This window comes from Drosophila tropicalis, unplaced genomic scaffold (assembly GCF_018151085.1).
Source record: "Drosophila tropicalis isolate 14030-0801.00 unplaced genomic scaffold, ASM1815108v1 contig_258, whole genome shotgun sequence".
Lineage (NCBI taxonomy): Eukaryota > Metazoa > Arthropoda > Insecta > Diptera > Drosophilidae > Drosophila > Drosophila tropicalis.
The window spans coordinates 477,406-498,556 of NW_027172710.1; the positions used below are offsets into that span (position 1 = coordinate 477,406).

Below are 21,151 nucleotides of genomic sequence, written 5' to 3' on the forward strand. Positions count from 1 at the left end.
ACATCGAATAATGAAGTTCTAAATATATTCTAATACAAGATGACACTGAAACTATCAGAAACACATCTGAACCAGGCACTTACCATGCTTAGACAGTTGCCCAATATCGATGGTAACGCTTTGACCCTGAGCACGTTCATACGGAGAGTTGACTACATTCTACAACTCTACCCGACGAGGGACATCCGGTACTATAGAAATGCAGCTCACTGGAGATGCACAACGGACATCACAACTAGCGCACGCCAATAACTGGAGCGAGTTGCGGGCCGCCCTCATCAGCGGATATAAGGTGCAAACGCCTTATGAAGAGCTACTACGACGGCTATACCATACTTCCTTTGGAGGAAACCTTCGTAAGTTTATTGAAGATTTAGAACATAAGTCTTTTATTATAATTAATAAGTTAGAGTTAGAAGGCGATGCCGCCAATACCATTTTATACACAAATGCCATGAATAACTCAGTCAAAGAAGTCATGACATTAGCGAAGTTTGATATTTCAACAGTGTCTAATTTGAAACAACTAGCCCAGAGAGAGGGTCAATATGAAAACAGCTCCACAAAGAAACCCAAAACTAATTTAACTGCCGCCGTGTACAGACGTGTTTTTTTTTTTAAAGACCTCCGCAAAAATTGAGTGTAAAAAAAAAAAAGACCGCGTTTGCAAAAATTTGTGTAGGGCTCTCAGTCGCCTCAGAGACGTCTATTTACAATCATATTGCTATTAGTTTATTTTAATAGCAATAGATACTAAGTTGCCACAACAAAGTGCGTAATTTTTACAAAAGCCATGTCCACCAATTCGGGCCCAAGCTCTCTCGATCCCCAACAGCAACAGCTACAAGAACTAATTGTACAACAATAACGTGAGCGTCGACTCTCGGTCCAACGCAACAACGCGTACTTTTCGGTGGTGTCGCCGACCCCACTGAATGCTAACGTAAGCAATAACACCGAAAGTGCCAGCCACTCAGCAATCAAAAGCAACTTACCGTGGATAGAGCAGTGTGCTTCTCCATCAATAACGATAACTGGGTCACCGATTGCACCGACCAGCACCGTCAGCTCGTTGACAGCAACTACTGCAACGTCTGCCGAAGTATTGACCTGCCTCAAGCCGTCAACGACAAGTCGCCCTGAGTCAGCCACAAGCCCGCAAAAGAAAAAAAGTGGCAATACGCCGAAAATAAACAAACCAAATGAACGAGTAGCACCCCTTAGCGGGAATCGTTTAAAAATTCTTGCCGATCAGCAAGAATATCATGCTGGCGCTGTAGATAAAGTTAAATCGGCTAGACCACCCCCCTTATACATCCGTGGAGCCAACTGCAGCGCCCTGATTTCGAAGCTAGTAGAAACAGTAGGGGCAAATAACTTTCTTGTAACCCCTCTCAACAGGGGTAACATTAAAGAAATTAAATGTCAAACCCAAACTTAGGACAATTTCCGCATCATCGAAAAGTACCTCCCTAATGCTAACATCAACTTCTATACCTACCAACTAAAAAGCAGTAAAGGGCTCCAGGTTGTGTTGAAGGGGATTGAGCTATCGGCACCTACTTAAGAAATAGCAGACGCGTTGGTCGAAAAAGGGTTTGCGGTCAAATCCGTTGTCAACATCATCAACAGGAACAAAGTCGCACAGCCGCTCTTCAAAATCGAGCTCCAACCAGATGCAAAGCGGTCGAAGCCAAATGAAGTGGACCCAATCTACAACCTACAGCTCCTATTGCACAGAAGAATCACCGTAGAGGAGCCCCATAAGAGACACCTACCAACGCAGTGTAAAAACTGCCAGGAATACAACCACACCTCTAAAAATTGCAATCTTAGGTCAGTGTGTGTTGGCTGCGGCGAACATCATAAAGATGGCATTTGCACCAAGGACAGAAACAATGTCGCACTAAGACTATGCAGTAACTGTGGAGGGAACCACACGGCCAACTTCAGAGGATGTCCTGTCATCAAGCATCTTAAATCTCACCTAAACGGGCGCAAACCCCCAGCTGGACCAAAAATCACCGTCAACGCCTCTAAAACTACACCGGAGGTATTCTTCGCCAAGGCTGTTAGATCATCTAACATGCCTGCTACATACATTCCTAGTGTATTCTTCGCTAGTGTGCTCCGAACTGGACAGACGGAGCCCGCTCCAGAAGCTTATCGAGAATAAATAATGGCTTCCCTACGTCTATGTCTTTGGAATGCTAACGGCATCTCCAAGCACAAAAATGAACTGCAACTAGTCCTAGACTCAAGTGAAATCGACGTTTTGCTGATTTCGGAAACACATTTAACATCAAAAAATAATCTTCAAATACCAAAATATACCTTCTTTGCAACAAACCATCGAGACGGAAAAGCTCATGGCGGGACTGGTATCCTAATCAAAAACCGTATAAAACACTCTTTCCTCAACAGATTTGAAACACAGCACCTACAAGCAACTGCTATAACCGTCCAAACCAACTGCGGCAACACTACATTGGTTGCCCTGTACTGCCCACCACACTTCTCAATCTCTGAAAAGGAATTTACCGATTTCTTTAACACACTCGGAGATCGCTTCATTGCAGCAGGTGACTATAACGCCAAACATACGCACTGGGGATCTCGCCTGGTAAATCCTAAAGGCCAGCAGTTGTACAACACAATAGTCAACCCTCTCAATAAGATGGATTGCGTCTCACCGGGTAGGCCTACTTATAGGCCCACAGATCCACAGAAAGTGCCTGACTTGATTGATTTCGCAGTAACCAAGAGGATTCCACGTAATCGGATCACTGCGGATACACTGCTAGATTTAACTTCCGATCACTCTCCAGTACTATTCACACTATTAACAAGACCTCAAGTACTTGATCGCCCATATAGGCTTACAAACAACAAAACAAATTCGCTTAAATTTAAAATGTACATGAGTGCCCACATTGACTGTTCGCCGAAACTGAATGCTGCAGAGGACATTGATATGTGCGTCTCTGCACTTGAGTCTATGATGGCAGCTGCAGCAAGAGTTTCTACTCCACCTGCCTTTTCTTACACTAAACCTGTTGACAGGCCTACGAACCGGCGGATAGAACAATTAGTAACGGAAAAACGACGTATAAGAAGAGAATGGCAGATTACTCGCTCACCAGCAGCAAAACTTCGCCTAAGGCATGCCAATCGCAACCTCTCCAAGGCGTTAAGACAAGAGGAAAGCTGGGCTCAAAGAAAATACATAGAAAAGCTCAGCCCAACCAGCACTAAACATCCTCTGTGGAAAGCCCGCCCAACTTTAAGCGCTCCTGCAGAGACAATTTCACCGATAAGGAGTCCAACCGGTGGATGGGCCCGCAGTGACGAAGAGAGGGCATCCGTATTTGCCACACATCTTAAAATGGTTTTCCAGCCAAATCCAACATCAAACTCATCTGTACTTCCCCCTTCGAGCACACTAACGGATAGTGAGTACTCGGAACTCCAATCGGACGAGATCACTGCAGTTATTAAAAACCACATAAAGCCAAAAAAAGCCCCTGGCCATGACCTAATCACACCGAAAATGATCCTGGAACTCCCTATCATTGCCATACAATACATCTGCAAACTGTTCAACGCTATAATAAGAATTGGCTACTTCCCAAGAACATGGAAAAGGTCCACTATCATCATGATTCCTAAAGTGGGAAAGGACAAAACCCAGCCATCATCCTATAGGCCTATTAGTTTGCTGCCATGTCTTTCGAAGCTTTTTGAAAAGGTCCTGCAGATCCGACTAAACTCATTTCTGGCATCGGAGAACACAATCCCTTCACACCACTTCGACTTCCGCGAAAAACATGGGACAATTGAACAAGTCAATCGCATAACATCCGAAATACGAACAGCACTCGAACTAAAAGAATACTGTGCGGCTGTCTTTCTCGACGTTACCCAGGCTTTCGATAGAGTTTGGCTGGAGGGTCTGATGTTCAAAATCCGGCAAAAACTGCCACAGTACACCCACAATCTCATGGAATCTTACCTTTACAATGGGAAATTCGCTGTAAGATGTAATGGCTCCGTCTCGGCTGACTTTGAAATCAAAGCTGATGTACCGCAAGGCAGTGTACTCGGCCCATTGCTCTACCTGCTGTATACTGTAGACTTACCAATGAGTTTGGGACTTAGAACGTCCACTTTTGCCGATGACACGGCAATCCTCAGCAGATCCAAATGCCCAATACAAGCCTCTGCAAAATTAGAGGAACACCTCAAGGTGGTAGAGGAATGGCTAGCAGAAATGCAAACATGTTACATTTACGCTTAACAGAAGAAACTGTCCAGCTCTAATGCTAAACAACGTACCAGTTTCTCAAGCCGTGGATGTCACTTACCTTGGCATCCACCTAGACAGAAGACTAACTTGGCGCAAGCACATCGAACCAAAAAATCACAGCTTAAACTGAAAGCGAGTAGCCTACATTGGATCATCAATGCTCGGTCCCCTCTACGTCTGGAGTATAAAGTCCTCCTATACAACTCCGTACTGAAACCCATCTGGACTTACGGAGCCGTACTGTGGGGGAAGGCAAGTACCAGCAACGTCGATATTAAACAAAGAGCGCAGTCGAAAATTTTAAGATCAATTACGGGGGCGCCGTGGTATATACGGAACGACAACATTCAAAATGATCTAAATATACCTAGCGTAAACTCTGAAATAGGTAGTCAACAACTAAAGTATTCTGCGAAACTGGATGCACACCCAAAATGTTCTTGCCAATTCCCTTACGCGAACTAATAATAGAACTCGTCTTAAAAGAAATGACAGACCAACCCAATAACAAGTGATTCGGGCCGCCTGCAATATCCCCAGGATTTATCTTAAGTACTAGATTAAGAAAAATATCTCAAACTTGTTGTTAGGCTCTAATTTAAGAGTAGAATCAACAAATATATATTAAACGTTAAAAAAAAAAAAAAAAAATAAAAGTGTGGTTACTGGAATTGAATTACAATTAAACTGCCGCCGTGTACAGACGTGTTTTTTAATGCACTCCGCAAAAATTGAGTGTAAAAAAAAAAAAAAGACCGCGTTTGCAAAATTTGTGTAGGGCTCTTAGTCGCCTCAGAGACGCCTATTTACAATCATATTGCTATTAGATTGCTCTAATAGCAATAAATACTAAGTTGCAACAACACCAATTCGGGCCCAAGCTCTCTTGATCCCCAACAGCAACAGCTACAAGAACTAATTGTACAACAACAACGTGAGCGTCGACTCTCGGTCCAACGCAACAACGCGTACTTTTCGGTGGTGTCGCCGACCCCACTGAATGCTAACGTAAGCAATAACACCGAAAGTGCCAGCCACTCAGCAATCAACAGCAACTTACCGTGGATAGAGCAGTGTGCTTCTCCATCAATAACGATAACTGGGTCACCGATTGCACCGACCAGCACCGTCAGCTCGTTGACAGCAACTACTGCAACGTCTGCCGAAGTATTGACCTGCCTCAAGCTGTCAACGACAAGTCGCCCAAAGTCAGACACAATAGTAAACCCAACGACTTCTGTCCAAACTGGAATGGATAGATACATTAAAATAACTAAGCGGAAGCTAAGCCCGCAAAAGAAAAAAAGTGGCAATACGCCGAAAATAACCAAACCAAATGAACGAGTAGCACCCCTTAGCGGGAATCGTTTTAAAATTCTTGCCGATCAGCAAGATGATCAAGCCGGCGCTGTAGATAAAGTTAAATCGGCTAGACCACCCCCCCTTATACATCCGTGGAGCCAACTGCAGCGCCCTGATTTCGAAGCTAGTAGAAACAGTAGGGGCAAATAACTTTCTTGTAACCCCTCTCAACAGGGGTAACATTAAAGAAATTAAATGTCAAACCCAAAACTTAGGACAATTTCTGCATCATCGAAAAGTACCTCCGTAATGCTAACATCAACTTCTATACCTACCAACTAAAAAGCAGTAAAGGGCTCCAGGTTGTGTTGAAGGGGATTGAGCCATCGGCACCTACTTAAGAAATAGAAGACGCGTTGGTCGAAAAAGGGTTTGCGGTCAAATCCGTTGTCAACATCATCAACAGGAACAAAGTCGCACAGCCGCTCTTCAAAATCGAGCTCCAACCAGATGCAAAGCGGTCGAAGCCAAATGAAGTGCACCCAATCTACAACCTACAGCTCCTATTGCACAGAAGAATCACCGTAGAGGAGCCCCATAAGAGACACCAACCACCGCAGTTTAAAAACTGCCAGGAATACAACCACACCTCTAACAACTGCAATCTCAGGTCAGTGTGTGTTGGCTGTGGCGAACATCATAAAGATGGCATTTGCACCAAGGACAGAAACAATGTCGCACTAAGATTATGCAGTAACTGTGGAGGGAACCACACGGCCAACTACAGAGGATGTCCTGTCATCAAGCATCTTAAATCTCACCTAAACGGGCGCAAACCCCCAGCTGGACCAAAAATCACCGTCAACGCCTCTAAAACTACACCGGAGGTATTCTTCGCCAAGGCTGTTAGATCATCTAACATGCCTGCTACATACAGTCCTAGTGTATCCTTCGCTAATGTGCTCCGAACTGGACAGACGGAGCCCGCAAAAGAGACCCCGTCACTCCACCATCTACAGAATCCGCAACCTAGCGCACCAGAGCTTGGCCAGCAAACTCCAATTGGCTTAGAAGCAATATTGATCTCACTCAATCAAAACATGACCACTTTTATGACGTTCATGCAAAACTGTATGCACGAACTGATGGGGAATCAAAACCTGCTTATCCAGAAGCTTATCGAGAATAAATAATGGCTTCCCTACGTCTATGTCTTTGGAATGCTAACGGCATCTCCAAGCACAAAAATGAACTGCAACTATTCCTAGACTCAAGTGAAATCGACGTTTTGCTGATTTCGGAAACATTTAACATCAAAAAATAATTTTTAAATACCAAAATATACCTTCTATGCAACAAACCATCCAGACGGAAAAGCTCATGGCGGGACTGGTATCCTAATCAAAAACCGTATAAAACACTCGTTCCTCAACAGATTTGAAACACAGCACCTACAAGCAACTGCTATAACCGTCCAAACCAGCTGCGGCAACACTACATTGGTTGCCCTGTACTGCCCACCACGCTTCTCAATCTCTGAAAAGGAATTTACCGATTTCTTTAACACACTCGGAGATCGCTTCATTGCAGCAGGTGACTATAACGCCAAACATACGCACTGGGGATCTCGCCTGGTAAATCCTAAAGGCAAGCAGTTGTACAACACAATAGTCAACCCTCTCAATAAGATGGATTGCGTCTCACCGGGTAGGCCTACTTATTGGCCCACAGATCCACAGAAAGTGCCTGACTTGATTGATTTCGCAGTAACCAAGAGGATTCCACGTAATCGGATCACTGTGGATACACTGCTAGATTTAACTTCCGATCACTCTCCAGTGCTATTCACACTATTAACAAGACCTCAAGTACTTGATCACCCATATAGGCTTACAAACAACAAAACAAATTGGCTTAAATTTAAAATGTACATGAGTGCCCACATTGACTGTTCGCCGAAACTGGATGCTGCAGAGGACATTGATATGTGCGTCTCTGCAGCAAGAGTATCTACTCCACCTGCCTCTTCTTACACTAAACCTGTTGACAGGCCTACAAACGGAAAAACGACGTATAAGAAGAGAAGGCAGATTACTCGCTCACCAGCAGCAAAACTTCGCCTAAGGCATGCCAATCGCAACCTCTCCAAGGCGTTAAGACAAGAGGAAAGCTGGGCTCAAAGAAAATACATAGAAAAGCTCAGCCCAACCAGCACTAAACATCCTCTGTGGAAAGCCCGCCCAACTTTAAGCGCTCCTGCAGAGACAATTTCACCGATAAGGAGTCCAACCGGTGGATGGGCCCGCAGTGACGAAGAGAGGGCATCCGTATTCGCCACACATCTTAAAATGGTTTTCCAGCCAAATCCAACATCAAACTCATATGTACTTCCCCCTTCGAGCACACTAACGGATAGTGAGTACTCGGAACTCCAATCGGACGAGATCACTGCAGTTATTAAAAACCACATAAAGCCAAAAAAAGCCCCTGGCCATGACCTAATCACACCGAAAATGATCCTGGAACTCCCTATCATTGCCATACAATACATCTGCAAACTGTTCAACGCTATAATAAGAATTGGCTACTTCCCAAGAACATGGAAAAGGTCCACTATCATCATGATTCCTAAAGTGGGAAAGGACAAAACCCAGCCATCATCCTATAGGCCAATTAGTTTGCTGACGTTTCTTTCGAAGCTTTTTAAAAAGGTCGTGCGGATCCGACCAAACTCATTTCTGGCATCGGAGAACACTTTTTCTTCACACCAGTTCGGCTTCCACGAAAAACATGGGACAATTGAACAAGTCAATCGCATAACATCCGAAATACGAACAGCATTCGAACTAAAAGAATACTGTGCGGCTGTCTTTCTCGACGTTACCCAGGCTTTCGATAGAGTTTGGCTGGAGGGTCTGATGTTCAAAATCCGACAAAAACTGCCACAGTACACCCACAAACTCATGGAATCTTATCTTTACAATAGGCAATTCGCTGTAAAATGTATTGGATCCGTCTCGGCTGATTTTGAAACCAAGCTGGTGTACCGCAACGCAGTGTACTCGGCCCATTGCTCTACCTACTGTACACTGCTGACTTACCAACGAGTTTAGGACTTACAACGTCCACTTTTGCCGATGACACGGCAATCCTCAGTAGATCCAAATGCCCAATACAAGCCTCTGCAAAATTAGAGGAACACCTCAAGGTGGTAGAGGAATGGCTAGCAACCTGGCTTATCCGGGTCAACGAGCAGAAATGCAAACATGTTACATTTACGCTTAACAGAAGAAACTGTGCAGCTCTAATGCTAAACAACGTACCAGTTCCTCAAGCCGTGGATATCACTTACCTTGGCATCCACCTAGACAGAAGACTAACTTGGCGCAAGCACATCGAACCGAAAAAGTCACAGCTTAAACTGAAAGCGAGTAGCCTACATTGGATCATCAATGCTCGGTCCCCTCTACGTCTGGAGTATAAAAACCTCCTATACAACTCCGTACTGAAACCCATCTGGACTTACGAAGCCGTACTATGGGGAAATGCAAGTACCAGCAATGTCGATATTATACAAAGAGCGCAGTCGAAGATTTTAAGATCAATCACGGTGGCCACGTGGTATATACGGAACGACAACATTTAAAATGATCTAAATATACCTAGCGTAAAATCTGAAATAGGTAGTCAACAACTAAAGTATTCTGCGAAACTGGATGCACACCCAAATGTTCTTGCCAATTCCCTTACGCGAACTAATAATAGAACTCGTCTTAAAAGAAATGACAGACCAACCCAATAACAAGTAATTCGGGCCGCCTGCAATATCCCCAGGATTTATCTTAAGTACTAGATTAAGAAAAATATCTCAAACTTGTTGTTAGGCTCTAATTTAAGAGTAGATTCAACAAATATATATTAAACGTTAAAAAAAAAAAAAAAAATCTGCAAGTTCGCCAGGCTGAAGCGCAAAGTTTTAGACAGCGACAAAAGACCAACCGAACGCGAGCTCTTGCAAGTACGCATTGTTACCCAAATGGATACGATGGAAACGGATCCTTACAACAATCGCCGGATTGACCATCCCGAGATGCTATTTGAGCAGCAGCGATCAAATCCATGATGTCCAGTTACACATGTTCGTTGACGCCAGCGAATTGGCATACGCAGCAGTTTGCTACCATCGGATACGCCAGGAAGAAAGAACCTACCTCAGCTTCGTGGCCTCCAAGGCGAAAGTGGCACCGTTGAGTCCACTATCTATACCAAGGATGGAACTGCAGGCCGCAGTTATCGGAGCAAAGCTGAGTAACCGAATCCAACGCAATCCAAGTTTGTCAATTAATTCGAGTTGTTATTGGTCCGACTCAAAGACTGTTCTCAAATGGCTTCGTATGGATCCACGAAAGTTTAAGCAATTCGTCATGCACCGCGTGGGCGAAATACTGGAATTCACAAACGTTAGCCAATGGAACTGGGTTCCAACGAACCTTAACCCTGCAGATCTTGCTACTAAAACAAACAACGCCAAGAAACATAAAACTTGGCTACACGGCCCAGACTATTTGCTGCAGGATCAACACGAGTGGCCAAAAATGCGATGATTTGGGGCAACCAAACAATGCTGAAGTCAAGCCCATATCACTCATTCTCCTTCATTTTCATACTTATACTTAAGCGCCAGCCTACGTGCTGGGAAAGTAACCGCTGCATCTTGCGCTTTAAGCTTACATGTTAGGTTCTATGCTTGTTACTAAGCGGCGGACAAAACAGGTTGGGGACAACTGCGAGTAAGGGCGATTAATTTTATAGCGGCTCGCATAGGACGGCTCGCATACGGCACACACCCACTTAGGCTACCATTAGCTTAAGAAACACATGTGGAAGAAATAAATGAAGTATAACGTGAAAAGCGGAGTGTTTTCTTGCGGCCCGCTAAAACATCGAACCTTAGCGCCAAACTCAACACGGACTTTACCACAGCTTCCTATAATCCTCCGAAATGTGGAGACCGTGGTGGTTTGAACTTAAATTGCACTACTTTTTAGTTGCAACATTCCTTGATAGTACCTGCTGCCTTTTCTGAGTGTATTTTATCGGTAAGCTCCTTTAGTTGATTGTTTGCTCCAACAAAGCTTGTTGCATTATCGCAGTATAATGTTTGGCATCTTCCTCTGCGCCCAATGAAGCACTGAAGCGCACCCACAAATGAGGAGGTGGGCAGGTCTCCGACCAACTTCAAAGCATACAAAGCATACAAATACTGCAATATAAGCTTTGTTGGGACGTTTAACCCGAACTTTATGGTGAATTCAGAATGATCCCTATTAGTCTACTCCGGCGTTGAGAAAGGGTCTATTCTGAGATACCCGGTGTTCAGGTAAGTCTTCCAATACTTGTTTAAAGAACTGAGGCCGGTACTTGGTGCTTGCTACGCAGCCCTGGATCACACTTCGGATCATCGGTCTCACCTTTTTGATGTGGTACTGGTGCCGATTCTTCTTCGTGCTTGGTCCAAGACTTTCAACTCTAACTGAGTCGTTGGTTTCCTATTCTGCTTGTGACAAAAGGGTAGCACATACTCCACGATTCACTGTAGCCGGTAAAATGAATGTCTGTGATTTACCGTATATATCCATTTACTCGTACTGTTTGCAGTTGTACCCACCATGCTGAATACCTTGGTTTACTTCTCAGCGGTATCAATCGTGTGCTCTGTAGGGTTAAATGGTGCTGTCCAGCCACTTTGTGGTCCATGCAAAAATAGAGGTCCATACAACCATATTGTATGTGTGCTAAGCTATGCTGCTGATATGCCTCGAGACCGAACATCAGCTGCGTTGAGCGCTGATGACACATGACGCCATTGCCTTGGATGTGATACTGCATGTATTTTGGTCAACCGATTAGCCACAAACGTGGGGAAATGTGATGCCCGTGAATTAATCCAAGAGAGTACTACTGTTCAGTCTGACCAGAGATTTTCCATTTTTATAGGTTGATGTGACATAAACTAACTCTGATGCATCAACAAATGTATGCAGTACCTTTGTAGTGGGGACCTTGCCATCAAAAATATGCTTTGGAATTTTCATGTGGTTTAATACCTGTAAAACCTCGGTAGGCTTCCCATTGGTTCTCCAAATACGGCGGCAGGTCATCATCCATCTTAATTCGTTCGGTAGCAACATGTTGAAGAAACATTTTCGCTCTTACCACTACCGGTGCGAATAGCCCTAGAGGATCGAAGATTTGACCGACTTCAGATAGCACCACTCGTCTGGTTATTCCTTTTGTATGCTTTTGAGCCTTTCCACATAATTGATCTTCTTTGGGTGCCCATATGATTCCCAATGTTTTCTCACTTGTTTGTTCCATTGTGTCACCGAGATTGATGGCAGCAATCGTGTCTTCGTTTGGGATTTCCTTTAGAATTTGACTGCTATTCGAACCCCATTTTCGAAAGTTGAAACCCTTAGGCCTAAGGATTTCTAGAAGCTCTTGTCTTATTTGCAGGGCTTCTGGTAAACTGTCTGCTCCTGTGAGACAATCATCAACATAAAAGTCACTTTTTAATGGTAATGCTCCAGACGACAATTTTTCCATGTTGTTTAGTGCCAAATATTCCAGACACTGCGTCGCTAATAATGGGGCTGATGTGGTTCCATAAGTCACCATTTTTAAACGATAAAACATTAGTTCTTGACTTGGATCCTCTCTACATACAATCATCTGATTGAATTGATCGGCAGGGTTAATCCAAACTTGACGATACATTTTTTCAATATCCGCAGTGAACACATATTTGTGTGTCCTGATCCGCAGAAGATATAAAATGGTCCAGGATATAAAATGTCATTCAGTGATTTTCCTGATGACGTTTTGCATGATGCATCAAACACCACTCTTAGCTTGTTTGTGGTACTTTCTGGCTTTAGTACACAGTGATGCGGTATAAAGTAATGGTTCTTAGGAATTTGTTCTACCATTACCTGCTTCTTATGTCCAAGCTGTTCATATTCTGACATAAATTATACATACTCCTTTTTTATGTCAAGGCTCATTCGCCGCTCTAGTGACATGAATCTTCTTATGGCTACTTCCCGAGATTCTCCAAGAGATGAAGCCTCTTCAGCAAATGGAAGCTTTACAATTAGTCGATTGTCCGCTGCCGTGTGTAGGTTATCGAGGAAGAATTTTTCACAATACTCTTCCTCCTTCTCTAGCTGCCAGAATCTTTCTAGAGATACCCCTGGATTTGTTATGCCTACCATACATGTCATTGCAGCTGACGTTGACACATTAATTTTGCCAGCAACAATCCATCCAAACTCTGAATTTTGTAATGTTGGACGGTTTCGATTGCCCCGTCTTCTTTCTGGTAGCAGTATAGCATAGTGATCATCAGCTCCCAACAGCATATCAATTTTTCCTGGTTTATCGAATGTGGGGTCCGCTAATTGAATGTTGTCTAATAATGTGACTTTCTGCGTTAATTGTTTTGTGGGTTGGTCACCTATTATGTGTGGCAATACAAATGCCTCAACTAGCATTGCGAACTTGTTGTATCTTGACCTTACAACAAAGCTTACTCGCGCCTTGCTTATCTGTGGTTGACCACCCACTCCATTTATGTGCACATGAGTCTCGTTGATTTTAACCGATAACTTCTTTATCAGTCTCTCTGAAACGAGATTTACTTGTGAGCCGCTATCTAGGAGTGCTCGAAATTCTCCTTTCCTTTCATTGATCTCTCTTCACGCCACCGGGTGAACAGCAGTGAGCGGCGAAGAGCAGTGAGGAGTGAGGAGGGTTTTTCGATCCTCGGCGGCTACGGTCACTCTGGGGGGAGTGACTTGATTTTCTGATGGGCATCGCCATATTAATGGCGTACGAGTTTTTCATCCGAACACCCGTTCTTTTTCCTGATTATTATATTTTTTGCGATTTGTCATATTTTTCAAACCGAACCATTTCGTGTGTGTCGGGATACCTTGTGAATTTAAATAAAACATCATTAATTTAAACGAAGTTCTCGCGCGTTTTAATTTCACTCCAAACTCACCAGACCTAGAAGAAATTGGCAACCTTTAAAGTTGTACTCCATATGTATTCCTTCGAGGCGGATATCCTTTCGCTCCTCCAGCTTGCATCGGCGGAATTCCTGATAAGTACAACAGTTCTTTATTCACATTTCATTTGCCCCTACATACTAATAAAAAGTGAGGTTTCCCGCTCTTCCATAGCGACCTACACACTTTTATATACTTGTATGTACATACCTGACCTGCTCCAAGGTTATATGGTATTTCCCAATCCTTAGTGTGTTTGTCCATTCCACGCCAATTCACTTTTCGGTGTCGCACATTTATTTAAAAAAAAGCTTAAAAGATTAAAAGACAAAATTATTAAAGTGTTATAAAAAAAAACAAAATAGTAATTAAAGTGTTCACCGCGATTTCTTGTGTGTTCGAATTATTTCAATTGACCAATTAATTTCCTCACTCGCGTTTCCGCAAACCGGTGTCCATACTTACATACATACATCGTCATATGTTGATGTACGCACATATGTACACATCCATATACACATAATCCATTTCGGTGTCGCACATTTATTTAAAAAAAAAAAAAAAAGGGAGAGGAAAGGAACCCAACAAGGGCATTGAATTTCCTATATCCGATCGAGTTAGCTAAATAACAAATTACTAACGTTTTTGAACAACGCGCGTGCATTCATAAATGTATACTTACCTGTGTACATACCCATTCACATATCTCAAGACATTTGCCCATATACCCTGATCGGTTCGTTTTCCTTTTTGGTCACACATTCAGCTGATTTTTTTTTTTTTATAAATTATATATATAATTTTTTCCGGCCATTATTTTGCGCACATATATATATCCGCCCATATTTATAAATACATACGTGTATATTTTTTCCAGCCATTATTTTGCCCATACATATATATATCCGTCTACATTTATAAATAAATATATTTAATTTTTTCGGCCATTGTGTTGCCCACATATATATATTCGTCCATATTTATAAATACATACATATATATTTTTCCTTGCCATTATCGTGCCCATATATATATATATATCCGTCCATATTAATAAATTATCTGGTTAGAGATTACAACCTATTGAAATTTAAATCGAACTTAGCCGGCTCGAGGTCAATCTTACAAAAGAAGATTTTTTCAAAGGCAACACACAAAAAAATGAGCAGGTTGTCTGTATAGCTATTTCAAGTACTACCAAGTTCTATCATCAGCAGACTTTGCTAAAGAACTCCAGAATTGCAATAGCCATACCATGTCTTCAACGCTAAAACTAGTTGGGAATTACATTGCCAACTAAATGAAGCGAAAAAAGTTGGCGAGGTCAATCTTACAAAAGAAGATTATTTCAAAGGCAACACACAAAAAGGTGAGCAGGTTGTCTGTATAGCTATTTCAAGAACTACCAAGTTCTATCATCAGCAGACTTTCTTATACGCAGAATTTTTACCCTTAGAATTTTATTTTTTATTTGTTTGTATTTCCTTTTTTAATTAAATTAAACTTTTTGATAAAATGGTTGTCTGCTCAAAAAATAATTGCATAGTTGCCACTAATGCGGTTGTCTCCCATGATTATATTCTTTGTTGGTTGTGTGACAATGCGGTTCACGTTAAGTGTGCAGGTTACACAGGTAGAATCAAGGAGTCTATTGCTAAAGGTGGTGGCTTAAAATATGGATATGATGCTTGCCGAGAGGTCGAGAATGAGATGCGCTCTTTCATGAGGCGGACTAGAGATAGTTTTGACACTTTAAGGGCAGGTTTTAATAAACTCCAAGCGGAGTTTACTGCGGTGGAGACTCAGTTTAGAAGTTTATCGCTTATGAATGAGTCTCCGAAACGTAAAAGGACCAGTCCTTGGGGTGTTTCTGTATCTGTAGATCCGCCAGCGTCTCTTATCGTCCCCGACCGGTCTCATGCACCGTCCACTCCTAATGTACAGCAATTGATTTCGTTTAAGAGCCCGGTTGTGAATGCTATTAGTAAGGAATTACCGGTATCACCTGGGAATGATATCTTAAAAACGATGCCTATTGTAGTGTCCGATGTGTCCGGGCAATTACCCATTCCAATGGAAATTGCCGATAGTTCTAAAAGTATCGAGGGCACCGTAAACAAGTTGACTGCTGCAGTGGTTGACTTGTCCAACGTTACTGCTGCGGCTGACGCTTCGGGACCGCGGCCTCTCGTTGGCATACCACCAAAGAAACATATATTTGTTTCTAGGCTAGACCCTGTTGTCACATCTGATGATGTAATAATCCATATTCGGAAGAAAGTTAACGTCTCGAATATTGCAGTGGAGAAGTTTAAATTTTCTTACTCTCGGGACATTTCGTCCTTTAAAATTAGTGTTTCTGCCAATATCTTCGACACTATATGTCGAGAAGATTTTTGGCCAAAACATATACTAGTTAAGGAATATACTGTGAAAAAGAAAAATCGGAAACCGATTCGCTTGCCAACAACAACAACTAATACTATTCCTGCCACATCAGCATTTGCTGGTGTGTCAAAAAACTAGCTTCGTCCTTTAACCTGGGTTACCAGAACGTTAGAGGACTGAAATCAAAACTTTCTAATCTCTATGTAGATAGTCTTTCTTTTGAACATAACATTCTAGCTTTTACAGAGACGTGGCTAAAACCTGATATTGCTGATGCATCGGTTTTTTCCACAAACTTTTCTATATTCAGACGTGACCGGATTTCTCGTATAGGTGGTGGCGTTCTGATAGCTGTTGATGCTGCTTTATTAAATTAAATTTAAAAATTGATTTGCCCTTGCTTTCACCATTACTTGGTTCAAATGAGTTACCTCTAACTAGGTGCTTTCGTAAGACTGACTTTGCCAGCCTTAATGAAAACATTGCTACTACCGATTGGTCTTATCTGTACAATTGTAGAGATATGAACTCAGCTGTTCGTTTTTTCTATGATACTCTGAATTCACTCTTTGATATTTGTGTGCCTCTTGGTAGGCTGGAGCGGCTTAACAAACCTCCCTGGTTCTCTCGTGAGTTATCCAATTTGAAAAATTGGAAGACACGATATTATAAGAAGTTTCAAAAAACACGTCGTTCATCAGATTATGCTCTGTATACAGTCGCTCGTTCAAAATTCATGATGCTTAATACACAATGCTATAAGAATTATCTTCAGCGGTGTAAGCTTCAGTTTTCTTCCGACCCTAAACAATTTTATAACTTTGTTAATTCTAAACGTAAGACCTCTATGCACCCATCTTTTTTGTCTTTTCAAAATAAAAAAGCAAGCACTGATCAGGCAATTGCCGATATGTTTGCGAGTTTTTTCAAAACAACTTATTCCTCAACGGAATATCGAGCAAGTCCGTATCCTTATCATTTAAAAAAGGCTAATTGCATTTTCAATCCAGTGGTTGATGAAAGTTCTATTCTTAGCGAACTTAAATTAGTTAAACCTGTTTATTCTCCGGGGCCAGATGGTCTTCCTGGATGCGTACTCAGGTTCTGTGCAAACGCATTATGTAAACCCATTTTAAAATTGTTTCTATTGTCTGTCGAATCTTCCTCTTTTCCATCTATTTGGAAGGAGTCGTATATCATTCCTCTGCATAAAAATGGCAAAAAGTCCGAAGCCTCTAACTATAGGGGTATCTCAAAATTGTCCGCTATTCCGAAAGCTTTTGAGAAAATTATAACTTCTCAATTGCAACATTTTTGCAGCTCTATTATTTCGCCATCCCAACATGGGTTTATGAAACGTAGATCTACAACCACTAACCTTTTAGAATTTACATCAGTAATTATCAAGGGGTTTAAAAATGGTAAACAAACTGATGTAATATAAACTGACTTTAGCAAAGCCTTTGATTCCGTTAATCATACCCTATTACTTTCTAAGCTGAGCGACATTGGGTTTCCACCCCTTTTCCTTCTTGGGTTCGTGAATATTTAACAAATAGAAAACAGAAGGTACTTTTTAAGTCTTCTTTTTCCGCTTCCATTCCTGTGACTTCTGGTGTACCTCAAGGTAGTCATCTTGGCCCTCTGCTCTTCACACTATTCATTAACGATCTTCCATCAGTCATTGTTCATTCGCGTGTGCTTATGTATGCTGATTATGTCAAGCTTTGTCTTACTCATAAAGATACAGATTCATTTAGTCGGCTACAAGCTGATCTTAAAAACTTTCAATCCTGGTGGCAGTTTAATCTACTAAATCTTAACACTACCAAATGTAAGGTAATGACTTTTTTCCGTAACTCTCCCCAACTGGTCACTTATTTTCTAAACAATAGCCCTTTAGAACGTTTAAATAATATAAATGATTTGGGCGTACTTATGGACCATAAGTTAAATTTTAACACCCACATTTCCACCACGGTCGTAAAGGCCATGAGTGTCCTGGGTTTTATTAAAAGATGGTCAAAAGAATTTGATGACCCCTATACAACTAAAGTTCTTTTTACTTCGCTTGTCCGACCTATTTTAGAGTATGGATCTTGCATTTGCATTTGCAGATTAGACTTGAATCCGTTCAAAAGCAGTTCTTGCTATTTGCTCTTCGTGGCTTAAGCTGGGATCGCAATGTCAATTTGCCTTCGTATTCTAGTAGACTCCTCTTGATTATTAACCTTCTGTCCCTAACTAACCGTAGAATTATGTTTGGTGTCATTTTTATGCACAAGCTCCTAATTGGTGATATCGACTCGCCTGAATTATTAGCTCAGGTGAATCTGTCGGTACCATGTAGACGGAGTAGACATCCTTTGATACCTTTATCCCTTAGTCGTTGTTCTTCTAACTATGCTATGCATGAACCTTTTAGGGTCCTCTGCTCTGATTACAACCTTCTATTCCCTGTAATCAGCTCAGAGTTTTCTATTAATATGCTTAAAACATATATCCTATCCCATTTAGTTAATAGATAGCTATAGTAGTATTTGTTTGTCTGTTTATTCTATTGTGTATTTGTCCACGCGATTCGTGCCGTGCGTTATACGGCTGCACCCCTCGGTCGGTCGGGTGGGAGGTGGCAGTTATCTGCTTGGGCTCGCGCGTAACAGGCGAGGGGTGTCGTAGGGGCCACTTGAACGTACTGCGCATAGTATCATCAACGTCCGCTATATAAGGAATTACCGGTATCACGTGGGAATGATCTCTTGAAAACGATGCCTCTTGTAGTGTCCGATGTGTCCGGGCAATTACCCATTCCAATGGAAATTGCCGATAGTTCTAAAAGTATCGAGGGCACCGTAAACAAGTTGACTGCTGCAGTGGGTGACTTGTTTAACGTTGCTACTGCGGCTGACGCTTCGGGACCGCGGCCTCTCGTTGGCATACCACCAAAGAAACATATATTTGTTTCTAGGCTAGACCCTGTTGTCACATCTGATGATGTAATAGCCTATATTCGGAAGAAAGTTAACGTCTCGAATATTGCGGTGGAGAAGTTTAAATTTTCTTATTTTCGGGACATTTCGTCCTTTAAAATTAGTGTTTCTGCCAATATCTTCGACACTATATGTCGAGAAGATTTTTGGCCAAAACATATACTAGTTAAGGAATAGGAAATAAGGAATAAGGAAATCGCTTGCCAACAACAACAACTAATACTATTCCTGCCACATCAGCATTTGCTGGTGTGTCAAAAAACTAGCTTCGTCCTTTAACCTGGGTTACCAGAACGTTAGAGGGCTGAAATCTAAACTTTCTAATCTCTATGTAGATAGTCTTTCTTTTGAACATAACATTCTAGCTTTTACAGAGACGTGGCTAAAACCTGATATTGCTGATGCATCGGTTTTTTCCACAAACTTTTCTATATTCAGACGTGGCCGGATTTCTCGTATAGGTGGTGGCGTTTTGATAGCTGTTGATGCTGCTTTATCATCTGAAATGATTCAATTTTCTAGTACCCAGGAGATTGAGTTTGTCGGTGTTAAAGTAAATTTTAAATCTTTTAATGCTTTCATTACTTGTTCCTATATTCCACCATTGTCAGACATGGTGGTATATTTAAATCATTTAGAGGCAATTCAGTTTGTCTCCTCTTTAGTTTCCAGTCAAAACTTGCTCATAGTTGTAGGTGATTTTAATTTACCCGCTTTAGCATGGTCACTAACAGATGAATCTAGCACGTTGCTGCTCTCTTTGTCACATGACTTTATTGATGGCCTTCTACGCTTATCTTTATACCAAGTCAATCCTGTCTTAAATTCTAATAGAAAATCGTTAGATTTTATTTTTGTATTGGATTCTTCTTATTGTGAGGTTTCTAGGATCGCACCATTTGTTCTTCCAGAAGACAAATTTCATCCTACATTAAATTTAAAAATTGATTTGCCCTTGCTTTCACCATTACTTGGTTCAAATGAGTTACCTCTAACTAGGTGCTTTCGTAAGACTGACTTTGCCAGCCTTAATGAAAACATTGCTACTACCGATTGGTCTTATCTGTACAATTGTAGAGATATGAACTCAGCTGTTCGTTTTTTCTATGATACTCTGAATTCACTCTTTGATATTTGTGTGCCTCTTGGTAGGCTGGAGCGGCTTAACAAACCTCTCTGGTTCTCTCGTGAGTTATCCAATTTGAAAAATGTGAAGACACGATATTATAAGAAGTTTCAAAAAACACGTCGTTCATCAGATTATGCTCTGTATACAGTCGCTCGTTCAAAATTCATGATGCTTAATACACAATGCTATAAGAATTATCTTCAGCGGTGTAAGCTTCAGTTTTCTTCCGACCCTAAACAATTTTATAACTTTGTTAATTCTAAACGTAAGACCTCTATGCACCCATCTTTTTTGTCTTTTCAAAATAAAAAAGCAAGCACTGATCAGGCAATTGCCGATATGTTTGCGAGTTTTTTCAAAACAACTTATTCCTCAACGAAATATCGAGCAAGTCCGTATCCTAATCATTTAAAAAAGGCTAATTGCATTTTCAATCCAGTGATTGATGAAAGTTCTATTCTTAGCGAACTTAAATTAGTTAAACCTGTTTATTCTCCAGATGGTCTTCCTGGATGCGTACTCAGGTTCTGTGCAAACGCATTATGTAAACCCATTTTAAAATTGTTTCTATTGTCTGTCGAATCTTCCTCTTTTCCATCTATTTGGTCGTATATCATTCCTCTGCATAAAAATGGCAAAAAGTCCGAAGCCACTAACTATAGGGGTATCTCAAAATTGTCCGCTATTCCGAAAGCTTTTGAGAAAATTATAACTTCTCAATTGCAACATTTTTGCAGCTCTATTATTTCGCCATCCCAACATGGGTTTGTGAAACGTAGATCTACAACCACTAACCTTTTAGAATTTACATCAATAATTATCAAGGGGTTCAAAAATGGTAAACAAACTGATGTAATATAAACTGACTTTAGCAAAGCCTTTGATTCCGTTAATCATACCCTATTACTTTCTAAGCTGAGCGACATTGGGTTTCCACCCCTTTTCCTTTCTTGGGTTCGTGAAT

General features: G+C 41.6%; 1 protein-coding gene across 1 annotated transcript in view; it reads left to right on the top strand.

The window, feature by feature from the left end:
• Positions 1-305: 305 nt before the first annotated feature.
• LOC137572174 (uncharacterized) overlaps positions 306-21,151 on the top strand; it is a 31,786-nt gene continuing 10,940 nt past the window's right edge. Inside the window, exon 1 of the mRNA XM_068283940.1 lies at positions 306-356. Coding sequence (XP_068140041.1) covers positions 306-356 — 51 coding nt within the window. The remainder of the gene's footprint in view (positions 357-21,151) is intronic.